The 16,273-nt window shown below is 42.9% G+C and overlaps 1 protein-coding gene across 1 annotated transcript in view; it reads right to left on the reverse strand.

Annotated features, from left to right (window-relative positions):
- Positions 1-4,649: 4,649 nt before the first annotated feature.
- Positions 4,650-16,273, reverse strand: part of LOC119396273 (protein eva-1 homolog C) — a 240,857-nt gene continuing 229,233 nt past the window's right edge. Inside the window, exons 6-8 of the mRNA XM_037663413.2 lie at positions 14,296-14,454; positions 12,700-12,870; positions 4,650-11,337 (exon numbers count right to left, since the gene is read on the reverse strand). Of these exons, the coding sequence (XP_037519341.1) occupies positions 11,000-11,337; positions 12,700-12,870; positions 14,296-14,454 (668 nt within the window). The 3' untranslated portion in view covers positions 4,650-10,999. The remainder of the gene's footprint in view (positions 11,338-12,699; positions 12,871-14,295; positions 14,455-16,273) is intronic.

Here is a 16,273-nt window from a genome sequence, read left to right on the forward strand (position 1 = left end):
TGCATACGGGAAGAAGCAAAGAAAAGGAAACACCAACCGTAGCGCGACGCGATTTTACGGTTTAAGGAAGGGACACATGAATAAAAATGGCGCAGCGCTAAAGCGCCGCAAACGAAAAGTAAAACTGCAATAATTTCAATAAGAAATCGAATTTATTATCGAATAACTATCGAATAGCATAACTATTAACCTAAACTCCTAAACAGGAAATGCAGAAAAACAAGTTGTTCACGTGAAGAAAAAGGCATGGCTTTCCGTTTCACAAGGACATAGACGCGGCGAAGGTACAGTAAAAAATATCATTCGTATAACATAAAGAATCACTGTATTATATCTGAGTCGTAAATTTGTGTTAGGCATGTCACGTGAGTCCATTGCCGAGTGCTGGTGAAGGCATTTGTATTACGTTTACAAGATTAAGGAGACTGTGAATGTAGGTGATATTGGGGAATGAAAAAACGGACCATGCCCACAAATGAAATTTCACTATAATGAAACCGCAATATTATACCTCGCTTGATACGCACTCTGTGGCATGCGCAAACTAGCTAGTTGGCTTCGTGAACTTCCACAGAATAAGTGTTCTACAGTAAAAGCTCGTTAATTCGCATTTCACGGGACCGGAAAAAATGTCCGAATTAACCGAATGCCGAATTATCGAAAGTATCAAGAAAGCAATAAGCAAGTGTCTATGACATCAATGCATATTATTTTTCTTGGTGAATACGTAAATCCGGTACTTATTTTGCATAAGATCAGTGTAGAAGCCGCAATTTTCATCATTCGCGACATCGTTCACATTGTGACCGCGGCTCATGACCCTCATGTCTTAAGCCTAAAAGTGCTGTGAAGTCGTCCGTTATTACACATTACCACAACCAACAATACCACGCGTACGTGACGATAATTTTTTTCGCAGGAAAAATGGCTGGCGTTTGATCAGTCGTCCATCACAATGTAGCAAGCGAGTTTGTAGCAATGTACCGCGACTTAAGCTCTTCCTCTTCAACAGCGTCCACCATGTTTGAGCTTTGTGACATTGCGCGCGCGTTGCCCGAAATAAAAACGAAGCTACTGAGTGGCGCATCCACTGTGGACGAAATCGTGGTCGCTAAAGCACGATAATAGAGCATTTTAGCTTCACGTTTTTACGGTCCGCTCCGCTCCGAGTTGGCCCGCTTAGCTGTAGCGGAGCGGTGGTCGACTTTTTGGTTTTAGTTATCCGTTCTCCGCTGCCGAGCGGATCTTTCGCAGTTGCAACGCCCTCTGGCCAAATTCAGCCTCGTTAAAGATGAAAAAACAGTTTTGTCACTTTTACAAAGTAACACAAATATGTATTACTCACTTGTTCACGCAGTATTCACACGTGCGCATGCGTTACCGGCTCATTTCAGGGAAAAAAATAAAGCGTCGACTTCAAGATAGTCACGTACAGTCAGCGCTGTAGCATTCCAGATCCACTGCAATCCGTTTGGACGCCAACAGGGCAGCAATGTTTTCGTCACCTGTGCCGTCTTGTCTAGTTCGCGTCACTTCCTTTAATTCGGCGACTCGAAGTAAGCACAAATGTTCGTCTAATCTCAAGCGCTTTCGCGGCTTCCGCTGCGCAGACGAACGTGAAGCGGCCGTTCACGTGGGAAGCACGTTGAGCACTGGAGGCAGCCATATTAGAATATGCGGGAAGACGACGCACGCGTCAGGGAGGGCGCGCACATCGACGCCCTTCGCTAGCGGGAACGGCAGCGACAGTCCGCGCTCCGCTTAGGCTCCCTATTAGCGGAGCGTGGGCCTCGCTCCGCTAGCCCGCTTACGGCTAAGCGGAGGACGCATGCGCACTCGCGCCCCCGCTCCGCTTAGCTGCTGAGTGGAGCGTAAAAACGTCAAACTAAAATGCTCTAATAGCGTCCACGCAGTTATGAAGGCACGCGCGCGGCCTATGTCCAGCGCCGAAACGAAACTGCTGAGCACCGTATCTGCTGCTCAATACGTAAGCCTGGCTCGCTAATGTACAATCATTGACGACGACTAGCAGTTCTGAAGGCACGCGGCGAAAACGAAACTGCTGCTTTCGCAGCTTTGAACCCAGTCGCTATCCACGCGTCATAGATAGAGCCCACGCAGTTCACGTGGGCCGGGTAAAATGAAACACGAAACAAGTTTGCCGCAGTCGCTGCAGCCTTGGTCGCGAACAACGCGATTGTGGTATAAGATTGTGGATGGCGACCGCGCCTTTCTGAAGGCCCGCGGCTGTATCGGTTGTTCGCGAACGCCATTCTCGCTCCTTTGTGTCGCACGTTTGTGGCACGTCGTGCTTGGCGCGATTCGAGGATCGTCCCAATTAATCGGGTTCCGGTCCAAATTAACGAGAGCTTGATGCCCCTAAACAATACATATACTTGCCGGGACCGGAGAAATGCGTCCGATTTATTAGATTTTACTGAATTAACGGGAGTCCAATTAACGAGCAACACTGTATATGAAAAGGCACGATTAATGTGTGAAAAAAAAGTATATTTGGGGAAAATGCATAGACTTCAAGGGGCTGGGGACGCAGTTGCTATTGCGCGTTTTCTATGATATCTCAAGTTCAAAGCCAGCGTTCTTTTGTCTGACCTTTTCTTGTAAAAGGGTGACCATAGTAGAGCAGGATAGACCTACAGAAACAGCGTTGCGATGTGCAGGAGTGTGCCGTCATCCACGCCTTACGGCAGTACACGATATTTCACTATTATATACCTTGGCGTTGACAACACACACACAGAAATGAATTCATTGTCAGTGAGTGACTTTAAGACGTGTGCACTGACGACATAAATATACAAATAAGCGTTTCTTCTGACGCCTTTTCCGAGTGCACATGATTAACCAGGAAGCCATATCCGAGTCGATGAATGTGTGTGGGTAAGAAAACAAAAATCACCGCATCTCCACTAATGTGAATCACGACGAATGGCGAAGCACTGGGGATCATACCGGTATGTCACCGTACGTCTCCCGCGCGTTGCCACTGCGAATGTAAATTGAGTGACGTCATAAAGTGTATATATATATATATATATATATATATATATATATATATATATATATATATATATATATATATATATATATATACAAATGTATTTACTTGGTTCCTCTTTAATAATAACAATATCTGGGGTTTAATGTCCCAAAACCACGATATGATTATGAGGGACGCCGTAGTGGAGGGCTCTGAAAATTTAGACCACCTGGGGTTCTTTAACGTGCACCTAAATCTAAGTACACGGACCTCAAACATTTTCGCCTCCATTGAAAATGCAGCCGCCACGGCCAGGATTCGATCCCGCGACCTTCGGGTAAGCAGTCGAGCGCTATAACCACTAGACCACCGTGGCGGGGTGGTTCCTCTTTAATGCTCTTCTATTTTATTCCTCTTGTTATAATTCGTATATCGTCTTAAGTTCTGGATTCCGTTTTCCCTTCATTATTACTGCTTTGTGCTCTGTGAAATGGTGAGCCAATGGTTCTTCGAGTGGATCTAATCTAAAGTTGGCAAAGACAAGGTCTATGCGCGTTCCTCGGGTGGTTGTTGGTTGTTTCTAGTCATATAAAATGTATCGTAGAGAGTATCGAGACATCATATACTGCATAATCCAGTCGCTGTCCAGAATGTCTACGTTGAAGTCGCCGACTAGTATAAAGGGTTTGTGCTTGTTGTTTGGTAATCGTAATCGAAACGTACACACATATGTTTCGCCTTTGAGGAAGAAATCCCGCAGACTTTGAATCAATAATTACTATGCCTAAGGGCAGAATCTCGAAAATTAAAAAAAAAATTCCGCAGACTTCTAAAGTTTTCTCCGATTCAAGCTCTTACGAAGGCATTTCTTCAGAGATTCTCGCTGAAGACAAACCGTCAGGCACGACACCTTCCACATCCCACTGTGCATATCCTTCAAAATTGTGACAGCCAGATTTGTTGATTTCGGAAACATAGTGCCTTTAATTATTATTCGACTTCATTTTTATTGGTATTTCAGGGGCGTTTTGAGTGCTGCATATGACTTTTATCTGAGACTTTATAACCGTAATCGTGATCGCCACATACACATATATGTTTCGACTATAGCAACGGTTTTCTATATACCGTGACAGCGGACAGTGAGATTCGACGACAAAGCTAGGTCCTAAGGTGCTTCGCCCCTAAAAATGCCACCACAGAGTTAGCTTTATATCATGTACCGTGGAGGCGCATGCCATGACCAATACCTGACAAGCACAAACTATGCGCAGCTGCAGCTTAAACTCGGTCTCAACAATTGCTGTTTGCACATCGTTAGTAGTCTGTGCAGTGATGTGCATGCACTTTCAAGTATATCCAGACAGTTGTCACGTCTCTGAAAGGGCGTGAAAAAAAAACAATACGCTGTTGTACCGCAGAAAGATGACGCTGTGGGAATCGCAAAGAACTTGGAGACGGAGCTTGAAGAACTTGAAAGGCGTCGGATTACGATGTCGCGCGAGGAAAGAAGCACAATGACAGTAACAAAATAGTGAGTGTTCTTTATTAACATCGTGGTATAAATGTCCCGACACGCACGTTCTTTTTTCACTCGATACAAAGGCAAAAAATAAAAGAAGGTGTCCCACGGCGAAACACGAAAAGCTTTGGTAGATTCTCGGTACAAAGGTACTGTTTATTTACACACAACAGAAGTTTCAGTTGACCTTTCACTCATGGAGGCTCGATAATTCATTCGGCACCCACTTTTTCATCTTTCTTTTTTTTTTTGAATTCGTGTGCTTGGAAGATATGCCATCCCCTGTTGTGGGACATTGAGCAAGTACGGCAAATACCGGCCCCCACAATCTTTATGACAACCCTTGGCACACATGCACACAAGACTAGCTGATACATACAAAACATTACAAAAACGCCATTACACGGTCTTCTAAACTAGCATGCATCTTTTTGTTTCAAATAAACGCAGCTTTCTAGTCTCTGCAGAGATTACGGCCTGATCGCCACATAAATGCGTTACACGACGTACCATCCACGCAGGTTGAAATGCAAACTCACTGAAATCAACTACACAGAGTGGTTTTACTTCTTCAGCGTAACAATTTGCAAGATAATTTGTAACACACCAGTAACCCGGCCTTTAACACACAACTTATGAACATTAACCGTGTTTTTCGACAAGCTGCGAATGCAATCTCACATCGCACATTGCAGAAATTGTAGTTAAAATGTATTTCGGTTTGCTTTGTTTGCTACTTGCGTCTTAATCTAAAGTTACGGTACACGCAAACAAGATTGCCCTGTGATATTATAACCAGTGTCACATTATTGCTTTTTTTCTCCGCCGATGTAACGTAAAATATTTGCACACTTTCCTTCACAGTAAGCAATCAAATTTTACCATCGCATTGTGAAATGAAAATATGTCATCAGGTTTGAATATACAATCAAAAGAAAAATACAACAAATCTATGTTGATATTGGCAACAAGTCAGCCGGTGAAAGCTTGCTTCTGATGCAGCAAGAAACTTTATAAGTATCTAACAAAAGGAACGCTAACTTCATATAGTTTGTTTTATATTAATCGAAGTGTTGTAAATTCTCGTTCATTTTATTTTCGTTGCCCTGAGTATGTTTTAACAAAACTTAACCGATCATGAAGAAGCGGTCACAGGGCCCGTTGTGCGAGGATCGTTTGGGTGCCTAGTCTTGCAGAAAACATGGTTTTCGCACAGTTCGAAAAAACTGCGGTCGCACATCATTACCTAGCATTTTTGTATTTATTTACACGTTAAGTCAATCTCGTACTTAAACTTTTTCTTAACACTTATGTCTTCCCATTGTGATCATATCACAGGGAATTGAAACGTTCAGCTGGAAGCAAGAAGCTGCGTCAAAAACTGAAGCTCTCTGATTTTTTTTTCTTCGGAAAAGGCATGAGAAAAGTTTCCGTTTATCAAGTAAAGAAAAATTAATTGTTAATAACATAAATTCGGCGTATTAAAAGGGAAAAAAACACTTCGCAAACTACGGGGGAGTTTAAGGAAAATAATCTCACTGCCCCGAGTAGTGTATCACTAATAAGATAAAAGACACATTGCAAGGCACCCGAAATGAGCACGCCAAACTCATTTTCCAAGTTTCCGTAATGTCCTTGCCACTTCAATGAAACCCACGCACAAAGCGATAACACTTATCGAAATTGGCCACGCATAAACCTCACATACTGACGTCGTACATTCACAGGTTCCAAAATAAATACTGTACATAAACGCAAAAATATCCTTGTAGACCATTTGCAGATAGCAACAGTATGTGTGGAACAGCGAGTTTGTTCAACAGCCGCTTTCTTTTTGAACACTTTCCAGTATCAGCTCGACTTATAAATACAATTCAAATCGCTCTCAAGTTAACTTGGCAGACTGTGAAGTGTCTGGCTATGTCGGTGCTTCATATTTGGCACAGCATGCGTTCAAGAAGTTTAAATAAACGAACCCAAGGCGAGGCTTGTGGGATGCTTACTATCTGTAACGTACTGAAAGGCAAGTGTCGCAAGATAAAACTGCAGCAACTTATCATGAAGAGCGGTCACGTTCCTTTCTAACATTTCGTAATTATCAGATGTGTCAGACAGTTCACTAAATTAAACAGCCTAACATCGCTTGCTATTCGATCACAAATTATGTAATAGAATAACTGATATTTGACTCCCAATTTTGAGAGCAGTAAAATTTACAAAGCGGGATAATACTGTTGCCCCGGTCTTGGTTGGCTACTAATGTCTTTAAAGTGAATCATTAATTTTCTAAAAACGTAGGAAAAATACGAACAATGAATTATGTATTTCAACCCCATGTGGTCATGAAAACCGAGAATGCAATGCAAAAGTCGCACTGGCAATATTATTGTACGAAAATTTCATCCAGAAGAGCGTAAAGTAATATCTCTTAAGTGTGCAGATAACTTAGGATGCGGCCATGGAAATTATATAAAGTTAGGTAATACCGCTTACAACTATATATGTTTCATTATACATTTGATAAACGTACGAGGTGTGCGAGAGAACGGATAACGCAAGAATGTGTTTAAAGAAACTCCTTCAACAGAAGTGCCTTTGCTAGAAAATTTAAAGAAAGAGTATAAAAATCGCAGGAATTATTATAATACATATGTTCTCCATACCTAATTTTGCACATAGCCCAGACTAAGTTAGCTAACTTTCTATTTACAATAGGTTTTTCGAACAGTGTTTCTTTCTTTACTAAAGAAAAATATTGTGCTCCACAAACAATACTCTTCGTTTCAAAACTCAGTAATATTATGTATGTAATGACCTTTCAGCAGACTTATGCTGGTGATGTGCACTACAGCACATCTAAGAAAATGAACCCTGAAGACTGCTTGCTCATACTGAAAAAAACAATAATGCATAACTTTTCAGGAGATTTACAGGAGATAAAGAAGAAAACAAGGCCTCGTACATTCGCATGTGCGCACCATAAAAATAATCATTATGCGGTATTTCTATGAACATAAAATCCAACGGCATAAAATCACAGCATCCCATTCAACCATTTTTCTTGAGTGTTAAGGGGGATATCATTTTAAAAAAATGGCAAACTAAAAATCCTCCTTTATCCACCAGAATCAGAATTCTAGATTTGAAAAGTTCATTTTCAGCTCTAAAGGTGTCCTGCACATTCCGAAAACAGCGTTATTTAAAACTTTCAGCTACGAAGAGACAGCCATTGATTAATTTTGTGTTCCCAATAATACCAAACGTTGAACGGATGCTGAGGATATTTCATCCGTGTATTAGAAGAGGCATCATTAATGCTCAGTTCCCTTCTTATTTAGTGCTGCTTTCACTTAGTCGTCTTTTGAATACATGCTCGCATCTGTTTACCGGTGTGCACAATATTTCATAACAAAATTTTGAAAGTATGCATACACATGGCCCACCAAACATAGTCGCACACTGAAATAGTGATAGAGAAAGCGCATCAAAAATCAGACTCCTGCATTTACCAAACAGAGATTGCACCAAACCATCGTCACAGAGAGGAGGAAGTATCTTGATGTACAGCGCGACATATGTCTGCCAAAAAAAAAATGCCCATGTGCACAAGTTAAGCACACGAATACTTACAACATATATGGTACAAGTTATACACACTAGTGCAGTCTATACAGAAACAAGACACAGTGAGCACTGGTCTGAATCTTGCAAGTCGAAATGCAGCAGTACGTACCACCAACAAAATCGTGCAAAGACTTGTGGACACATCATGCTTGTGTAAATGTGCGTAAGAGGAAATTATATCATCAAACCCAATCTCAACAGATCGCTCATGCACACTGCATAATTATTCGAATAAAATTCAGTCTTTGCTATGTCAAATCATGTGCACAAACTGCTGACCCTGTGTTAGACAGAGCTCATGGCCTCCTAATTGAACGCGTTCCTCAAAAGGTATAATACACCAGAAGGAAAAGCAACGATATGCCTCCCTGTACAGACTAAACGTGACGTTAATACATCCGGTATTAGACATATGTATTAACTTCGCCTCTACTTGACGCACTGACACGGAAAAAGTTTTTTCAGACAAACATTAAGAAGTTGGATGACGGCGTTCTGGAGGCCATGCCGTTCGAAGAAAATCCCACGACTATAATGCTGAAATCTTCTAACCGCCCATCACACACACCAGCACTTTAGGATCAAAAGTTCATGTCGCATGTCTGAGCACTCCTGCCATCGAACGCATGCCATCATTCTCAGTTACGAGAGAACACTGACTAAAACAAGCAATGCTCAGCAGTAAAAGCAATTCGCCAGGTTTTTGGCCTGAATAAATATTTCTACAAAGCTACACACAATTTCTTCGTCGTTTGGCTCGCGATCAACAGAAAGTGACGATGTTTGAAAGCAAGCCACCAAGACTGCTACTTCGTCAACCTTTGGTACCAATCCCTTTGTACTCTGCCGGAAAGGTGATCCCTCGGGGTGCCCCGTACCCTATGGTTAAGCAGTAAAACCTGCTCCACAGAGCTTCTATACCGCTTCACTGTAAAGCAGATCTGGAAAGTGATCTATCCCTAAGGGTACACACGTGGGGACGAAATGCAGTAACGTTACACACAAACTAATGACGTCAGGCTTATGTGCGTTAATCAGACGTGATGACGTAATATAAGCATAAGAAGGACACACAAGTGCTCTGCCTATACCCTAAGCCCGACTCTCCAAAATCTGTTCTCAACGACGTTCCCTCTGTGAATGGTGGGGTGTTTTCAGTTAAATGGTGCCACATTTACCCGTTTGCTTGCCTCATAGTTTAATGGGTCTGTAACAAGGTGATAATGTGAACAGAATGAGTGTAAATAAGTTATGTGGAAGCACTAACAACATACACAAACAAACCACTGATGTACAAGCCTGTAAGCACACAGTTGTACCTCTGGCTGTTACAGATGACAAGATGATGTTAGAAGACACGTGGCTCGCAGGTCCTTGTTGAAATAGTCGATTACGTATTTGTTCGAAAGCCAGGTCGCAGTTCAATGAACGCGGATATCTTTACACAAGCCATGCTTGACCCATCAGTGTCAGTATAATATGACGATTAATGCCAACGCGAGACATTCAGGGAAGTGAAGCCTTTGTATTACGTTCTGCTCAAATATACGCCACAATTACTTAAATGAGTGCGGAAACGGGGCGCAATCTTTATTCTACAGCGAAAATAAAACACAATTAGTGTTGCCGCGTCTAAAGATCAGATGCTGAAGGCACGTCGTGGTGCAACACATATCTATGGTCTGGAAATTAGTGTTAATATCTGTTGGATAATTTTACAACACTTTTTTTATATTTATATCATAAGAATCATCCGTATAAAACAGCGTCATAAATAATTACACAGTTCCTGACTATATGATAACGCAAACGAAAATCTACACTTCATTTCCCCTGAACAACTTGCGGTACTTTGCCGCAGAAAGAGAAACATGCTGACACAAATATAATTCATTCTTAAACGCATTTCTCGACAAAATTAACAAAGAAAGAGATTGCACACTCCGGAGAACGAAATTATTACTGCACACAAAATAGTGACGTTTCTAGGAACGAAATAACGACAGAAGAGGAAAACGAAAAAAAAATATTGTGAATGAAAAACGCGGACAGATCATGTCGCGTCTCTCACTTTCACAAGAGTCTAGTGTGGCCTTTGCACAAAATAATTGAAGCTCATCGTCGCGCTATGGGGGATCTTCGTCTGATGCATTTAGCTTTCAAGAGCACCGCAAACTCGTCGTCCCACTACAAGAATCCTACCAGAAACAGATGGTGACATTCCAGTGAGCAGGCGAAATTCCTGCAAGCACAAAAGACTTTCACATGTTTTCACACCCGTCAACACTATGATGCCGGCGGAAGATAAGTCGCCAGCTGTCAAGCACAAGCGCGAACTCCACATACTGATACAGTTCTTCAATACCTCACAGGTGGCGCCAGTGCTTACTGCTATGCGTTGTCGTTTCTGTACAAATACCACTGACGACAGCGCCCTCTGGAGTAGACAGATGATGGCGCGCCGATACGACGAACGAACGCAGACTGTTAAGACACCTTCAAAACACTGGTCATTTGTTCAGCCTTCCATTTGTGGTTCCTCTTGCACCAACGCACACAGCGAGATGCAGACGAATCGGTGGCATTTTGCAGAAGCATAGTCACCAAGCAGCTGGCACAACCACTGCCTACTCGACACGACACGATCTCGGCTGAGTTCTCACACAGAGACGCGCTGTTAATCCACTCGCTTGAGTTCAGTCCCGTACAGTTAATCTTTGGCGTCTACATGATCCTGACTGCGCGCACGTCGGCGGCTCGAGGGGGTGACCAGACGAGGAACGGGGGAAAAAAATAAAGAATTAAAGAAACAGGGGTAGCGCGAAACGTGTCACCTCCTCGGCCCATTACCACTAGCTGTAGTAGTAGTTGTTCATGGACCGCGACATGGGAGCCCGAGGATGCGTGTCGCTGTCTTGGCGACGCATTCCGGACCTGTTGGCGTACCGCACCACCTCGATGGTGTGGGCGTGACGGCCCCCGGTGCCGGTGACGTCGAACTGGTCCCCGCCCCCACCGCCACCATCAGAATCGTCGAAGGAGCAGGACAACGGTTCCGAACACTTGGCCTTGGCCCGCTGCCTGTCCCGGCGTCGCTGCACGTACAGCCGGGCCGACAGCACCACGAGGAAGGCGACCACGCCGCAGCCCACGCTCAGCGTCACATATAGGATGAATTTCTCCTTGTTCGCTGCAGAGTAGAATTGATAGATATTCAGAGATGAACGCGGGTAAGACTTCAATATTTTTCCCTCTCCTGATGAAAATACATTGAGACCAGTTGTGTATGGTCTACAGGCCTGGCATAAGCCACATTGATATCCCTGCCAATAGCTGTCAGTCAAGCCGTTAGCTAGGCCTGATTTTTGCTCTGCTCAATTACGTTTAATAGCAGCTAAGTTTGCCTATATCTAGAGTGCAGCGAAAAAAGATATGTGCCCTGGTTGCCATGTGTCAAGAATATGTTGTTAAGTGGTACGGCATTTAGTAAAATTCATGAACAAACAATGAAGAATCAGGACTCTTAGAAAGGTGTCTCCGCTAGCGAAGAATAAAGCTACAGCGAGCTATGGATCCATGTATAGACAGCATCGTAGGTATTTTTTTTTTCTGCAGTACTCCTGGGTGCGGGCATGACTGCATCGCCACCATTGGTGCGAACGTGAATCTGGCCCAGTTTCGGGAGCCTGTTTGGACTGCGAGATCAAAGCATTGTTACCACGTGCCTGATGCAGGATTATAGGCATCACAGATAACACACATATGAGGTGAAAGCGCGTGATGTATAAATGATGGCGAAAGAAATTGAAGGAGCCTTTAACATGGCCCTAGAGCCCACATTACCACCAAGCCACGTCTTCATACAATCGCAGAAGCCAGAAGCAATATACATTACCAGTTAAGTGGCGTTTACCAATGTCACTGGCACCGCTTACTTATATTGCAGCGCGACAAATCACAAAACGGAATTCCATCAAAGTTAATGCTGGAGAGCACACGAATAACTATCAACTATGCACGAGGTACCGAAAAACTGTATATACCAATTACGCAGGCAATAATCCCATGACGCCAATTAGTATCGACATTTCTTCTTATATACAGATCAATATCTTTAGACTACCGACTTCATTACGGAAGAGTTCTTTCTCGTCAGAGCAGCGGTACGAAGGCAAGGGAGTATAGCTGCGCAAAAATCTAAAAATTCTTAAATGTCAGCTGGCATCTTTTTGGGATAGCTTGATTCTGCCTAAATACATCAGGAGATCATGCACAGTGTAGCTACAGCTACGCATGGTCAATAAAAAACAGTTTGACCCTAAGGACGAAGCACTGAGAGGGATAGCAAGGCGTAGCGTTATGCTTGAATTACTTTGTTGTTTCTTCCGGCCTAACGTACACCGAGTCTATGACAACCCCAAAAACAGCTGCGCACAAGTCGCGCAAGCACCGTCTGCGGAACAGCACGACAACGGCGATGACGACGGCGCGAATGCACGTCATGCGCCCGTGTAATTGCCATTGAAATGAAATGACAGACTCGTAAACATACCTCGTATAAATTTGTATGCAGCGACCCATTCGGTGACGAAGCCCACAGCTCGATGACCGTTGCCGCCCAACGTGCAGTTAACGTGCTTGTCGTCTTCGGCGGTCCTGTCACTCTGCACGTCGTTCTTCTTGTTCGGTGGCACTGGTAGCATGTTTCGGTCCATTGGCACCGCTGGCAATTCAGTGAGATAAAACAAGACACTTCAGTGGAATAGAAAAAGGAAGCAGCTCAGTGCTATGGACCTGTTTCGCTGCAGCGTTCGTACGAGTAAACGACGTTTGTCAACCAATTTATGGTTTCTCAGCTATGTTTTGTCAACTGTAAAATATAGACTTAAAAGTTACCTATCCTCAGCACTTCACTCTGAAATATGAAGGAATTTTAGAGGTATGAGAACTCGATGTGAATCGTCTTTGTGCCGCTCTATAGGACAACAAAAGGACAACGAAAGTCTGCAATGAAAACACGCGCCACTGTTTGCTTTTTTTTTCCACAGGATAATTAGCAAACGTTCCAACATGTTAATGCTGTAAGTAAGTACAATACAAGCGTCACTGACAGGCTGCAAGCAGTATCTCTTTGAAGGGGCACTCTAATTACTGTCGCGATGTCGGGTAAACTAAGCTTGTGAGCGTTACAGGAATGTCATAATGCTCGCGCGCATTCCTACTACTAAGACATTTTACCATATGTTGAGACACGATGATGTGAACCCTTCCCAGCTAGCATAAAAATACATTTATGTAGCAATCAGGTGCAATCTTTAATTTTTGAGGCGCTCGAGATTTGTGAACGAATCATAAGTCACTGCAGCTGCAACACTGCCTTGCCATTTTGTATGACGGTGCACCAACTGCTTGTAGCTTTTATTGCGTGATTTTGAACTGTTGCAAACATGTTGGCGCCTCGTAGAAACGCTAACACTCCTGTTCTGCGAGGTGTAACAAATAGATGAACAGTGTAAAAATAAACATACACCTTTCCTCAACTACACAAAACAGCACTCATTGATGAGAACTAATTAAGTTCTAGTTATTGTTGTGCCTAGCAAATAAAAACGAGCCCTTAAAATCCCTCGTCCTTCATTCAAAACAGCACTAAAGCACACGAGTTCTCTCAGATACTCCAGAAGTAGTAGCATAAAAGCAGCAAGAGCATAACTTCGCCGAAGTGTCCAATAGTTGCAGCCATGTTAGAAAATACAAACAACACAACAAAAACATCAGACGAACATAAATGGCCACTACAATTCCCTATGCTCCTTAGTGAGGACGTAATCTGAACCATGGACATAACTTCAAGCTCACATTTTGCAGCTTCTATCTCTTTCCGTGGATATCGCATACCAGGTCCTCCACACCAACGTTTCTGTATTTACAAATGAGTTCTCTGTGGAACGCCCTGAATAGACTTCAAAAGTGCACGCCGTTTCTTCCGACTTGTTTAAGAACAGAGTTTAAGAACGGAACTGAAGCGTAAGCACTTCGATTTATTTAGTAATTTTGCGCAAAACATGCGGAACACAATACCGGACGGTTACACGGAACTATTCCAGCACGTACGAAATCTAAAATAACGAGCGCACGATGCACTTACCTGGCAGAGGTTTGGCCGATGCGTACGGGCCTCCGGCGGGACTGAAAGTGGACGGCTGGTAGCGGGCCTCTTCCACGTAGCCTTCCTCGTCTTCGTCCAGTTTATCCTTGGCCGAGTCGCTGCCACCGATATCCAAGTCCTTCAGTATCTCCTTCGGCACTGCGTAGGGGAACGCAGAAAATGTTCACGCTGCATGTCAATACAATGCCACGAAATACATGAAGGTCAACGGGACAGACCCACACTTTGATAGCCTAAGGGAAAAAAAGGGGGGCTTAAAATCATATTGTCGGCCCCAAGTAAGCACTGATAATGATCTAACTCCCGCAGCTAACTGTGCATAGTTCTTTGGTGTAAAAGTAGAGCCTAACTTGAAGTTTACTCAACATTTTGCTTATATTAAACAAAAAACGGCTTTCGGCATAAGAGCTCTAAATAAATCACTAACATTTTTTTCTTGTTCACCCATTATTGTCTTTGTACTTTGCGTTCATACATAGTCATATCACCTATGGTATTACATCCTGGGGGAATGCATGTATTTGTCACCTCTCCTCTATTCGGCACAGCCCCACCACGGTGGTCTAGTGGTTATGGCGCTTGACTGCTGACCCGAAAGTCGCGGGATCGAATCCCGGCCGCGGCGGCTGCATTTTCGATGGAGGCGAAAATGTTTGAGGCCCGTGTACTAAGATTTAGGTGCACGTTAAAGAACCCCAGGTGGTCGAAATTTCCGAAGCCCTCCACTACGGCGTCTCTCATAATCATATGGTGGTTTTGGGACGTTAAACCCCAGATATTATTATTATCCATTCGGCACATTCAGAACCGGTCTAGTAGCATTATTACCAACAATTCTTTTCGCTCTAATGCTTCCCCACTCCTTCAGGGTAACTTTTTTCTTCCTGTATATTGGTTGTTTAGCTATCATTTACTTATTATATTCTTTAAACTGCGTAACAAACAGCTTGATTATGAACTCATTGAATCTGGGTTGCTCTCTAATACTAATAGCACTAGGTTTGCCCGTAACTTGAACTTTTTATTACCTCATTGTAACACCAACTATGCAAAATGACGTCATCGTTTTCGGATATAAAACTTTTGAATGACATACCCTATTCACTTAGGTCATTATCTACTTTCCATACATCCACACATTAATTCAAAAGTTTTATTTCGTATAAATAATTCAATGACTTTTATGTGCATTGCTGTTTATTTATACTTTCCATGTTTCAATTATGTAATTTTCCGTATGAAAGTTTGTCTTTTCAATTTTGTAAGTATTTTTTATCTATCTATTATGTGTAGCATTGTGTTCGTTAGTTCTTTTGCTCATATGTTTATGAGTTCTGCTGTTTTAACCTACCTGATATGTACAAATCGTTTTTAACCGAGGGTCCCCCTGCAGTCATTTTGACTTTGGCACCCTCGTCTCTATAACATCTGTAACCAATTTTTGTATCATGTATTGTATTAATGAACTTGCAACTTGAAACTTGAAACATATTGTTGTTTTATTCAGCCATATTGTGGTGTTGTTGTTAGAGCAACGGGCTTCGGCACTAGAAGCCCGGAGTTCAAAAGTAGCCGTCGAAACACTGACTAACGTGTCTTCATCGCCAACACCTTTTGCCTCCATTTCTGCCCACCCTGAGGCCTACAGGCGATTTTCTTTCTGACGCAATAAAACGATGGTGGTGTCACTCTATCCGGAAGTACACACAGAAGCCACACTAGCTAATAAAGGTCTGTACACCTTTAACGTTTATTACACGCTTGTAAGTTTGTAAACAGTGTTCAGCTGGCTCATGACTAATACCCTCACGTTTAACGTGTATGACATAACCATTGTTGGGGACAAATAACATTTTCTTGTTTGTCGACCTCTTGTTCAAAGTAAAATTTACGTTAGCTGCAGCGGACTACAGGAAAAGTGCACTAGCTAAACCTTCGCAGCTATCCCTGCCAAACA

The sequence above is a fragment of the Rhipicephalus sanguineus genome, chromosome 6 (assembly GCF_013339695.2).
Source record: "Rhipicephalus sanguineus isolate Rsan-2018 chromosome 6, BIME_Rsan_1.4, whole genome shotgun sequence".
NCBI lineage: Eukaryota > Metazoa > Arthropoda > Arachnida > Ixodida > Ixodidae > Rhipicephalus > Rhipicephalus sanguineus.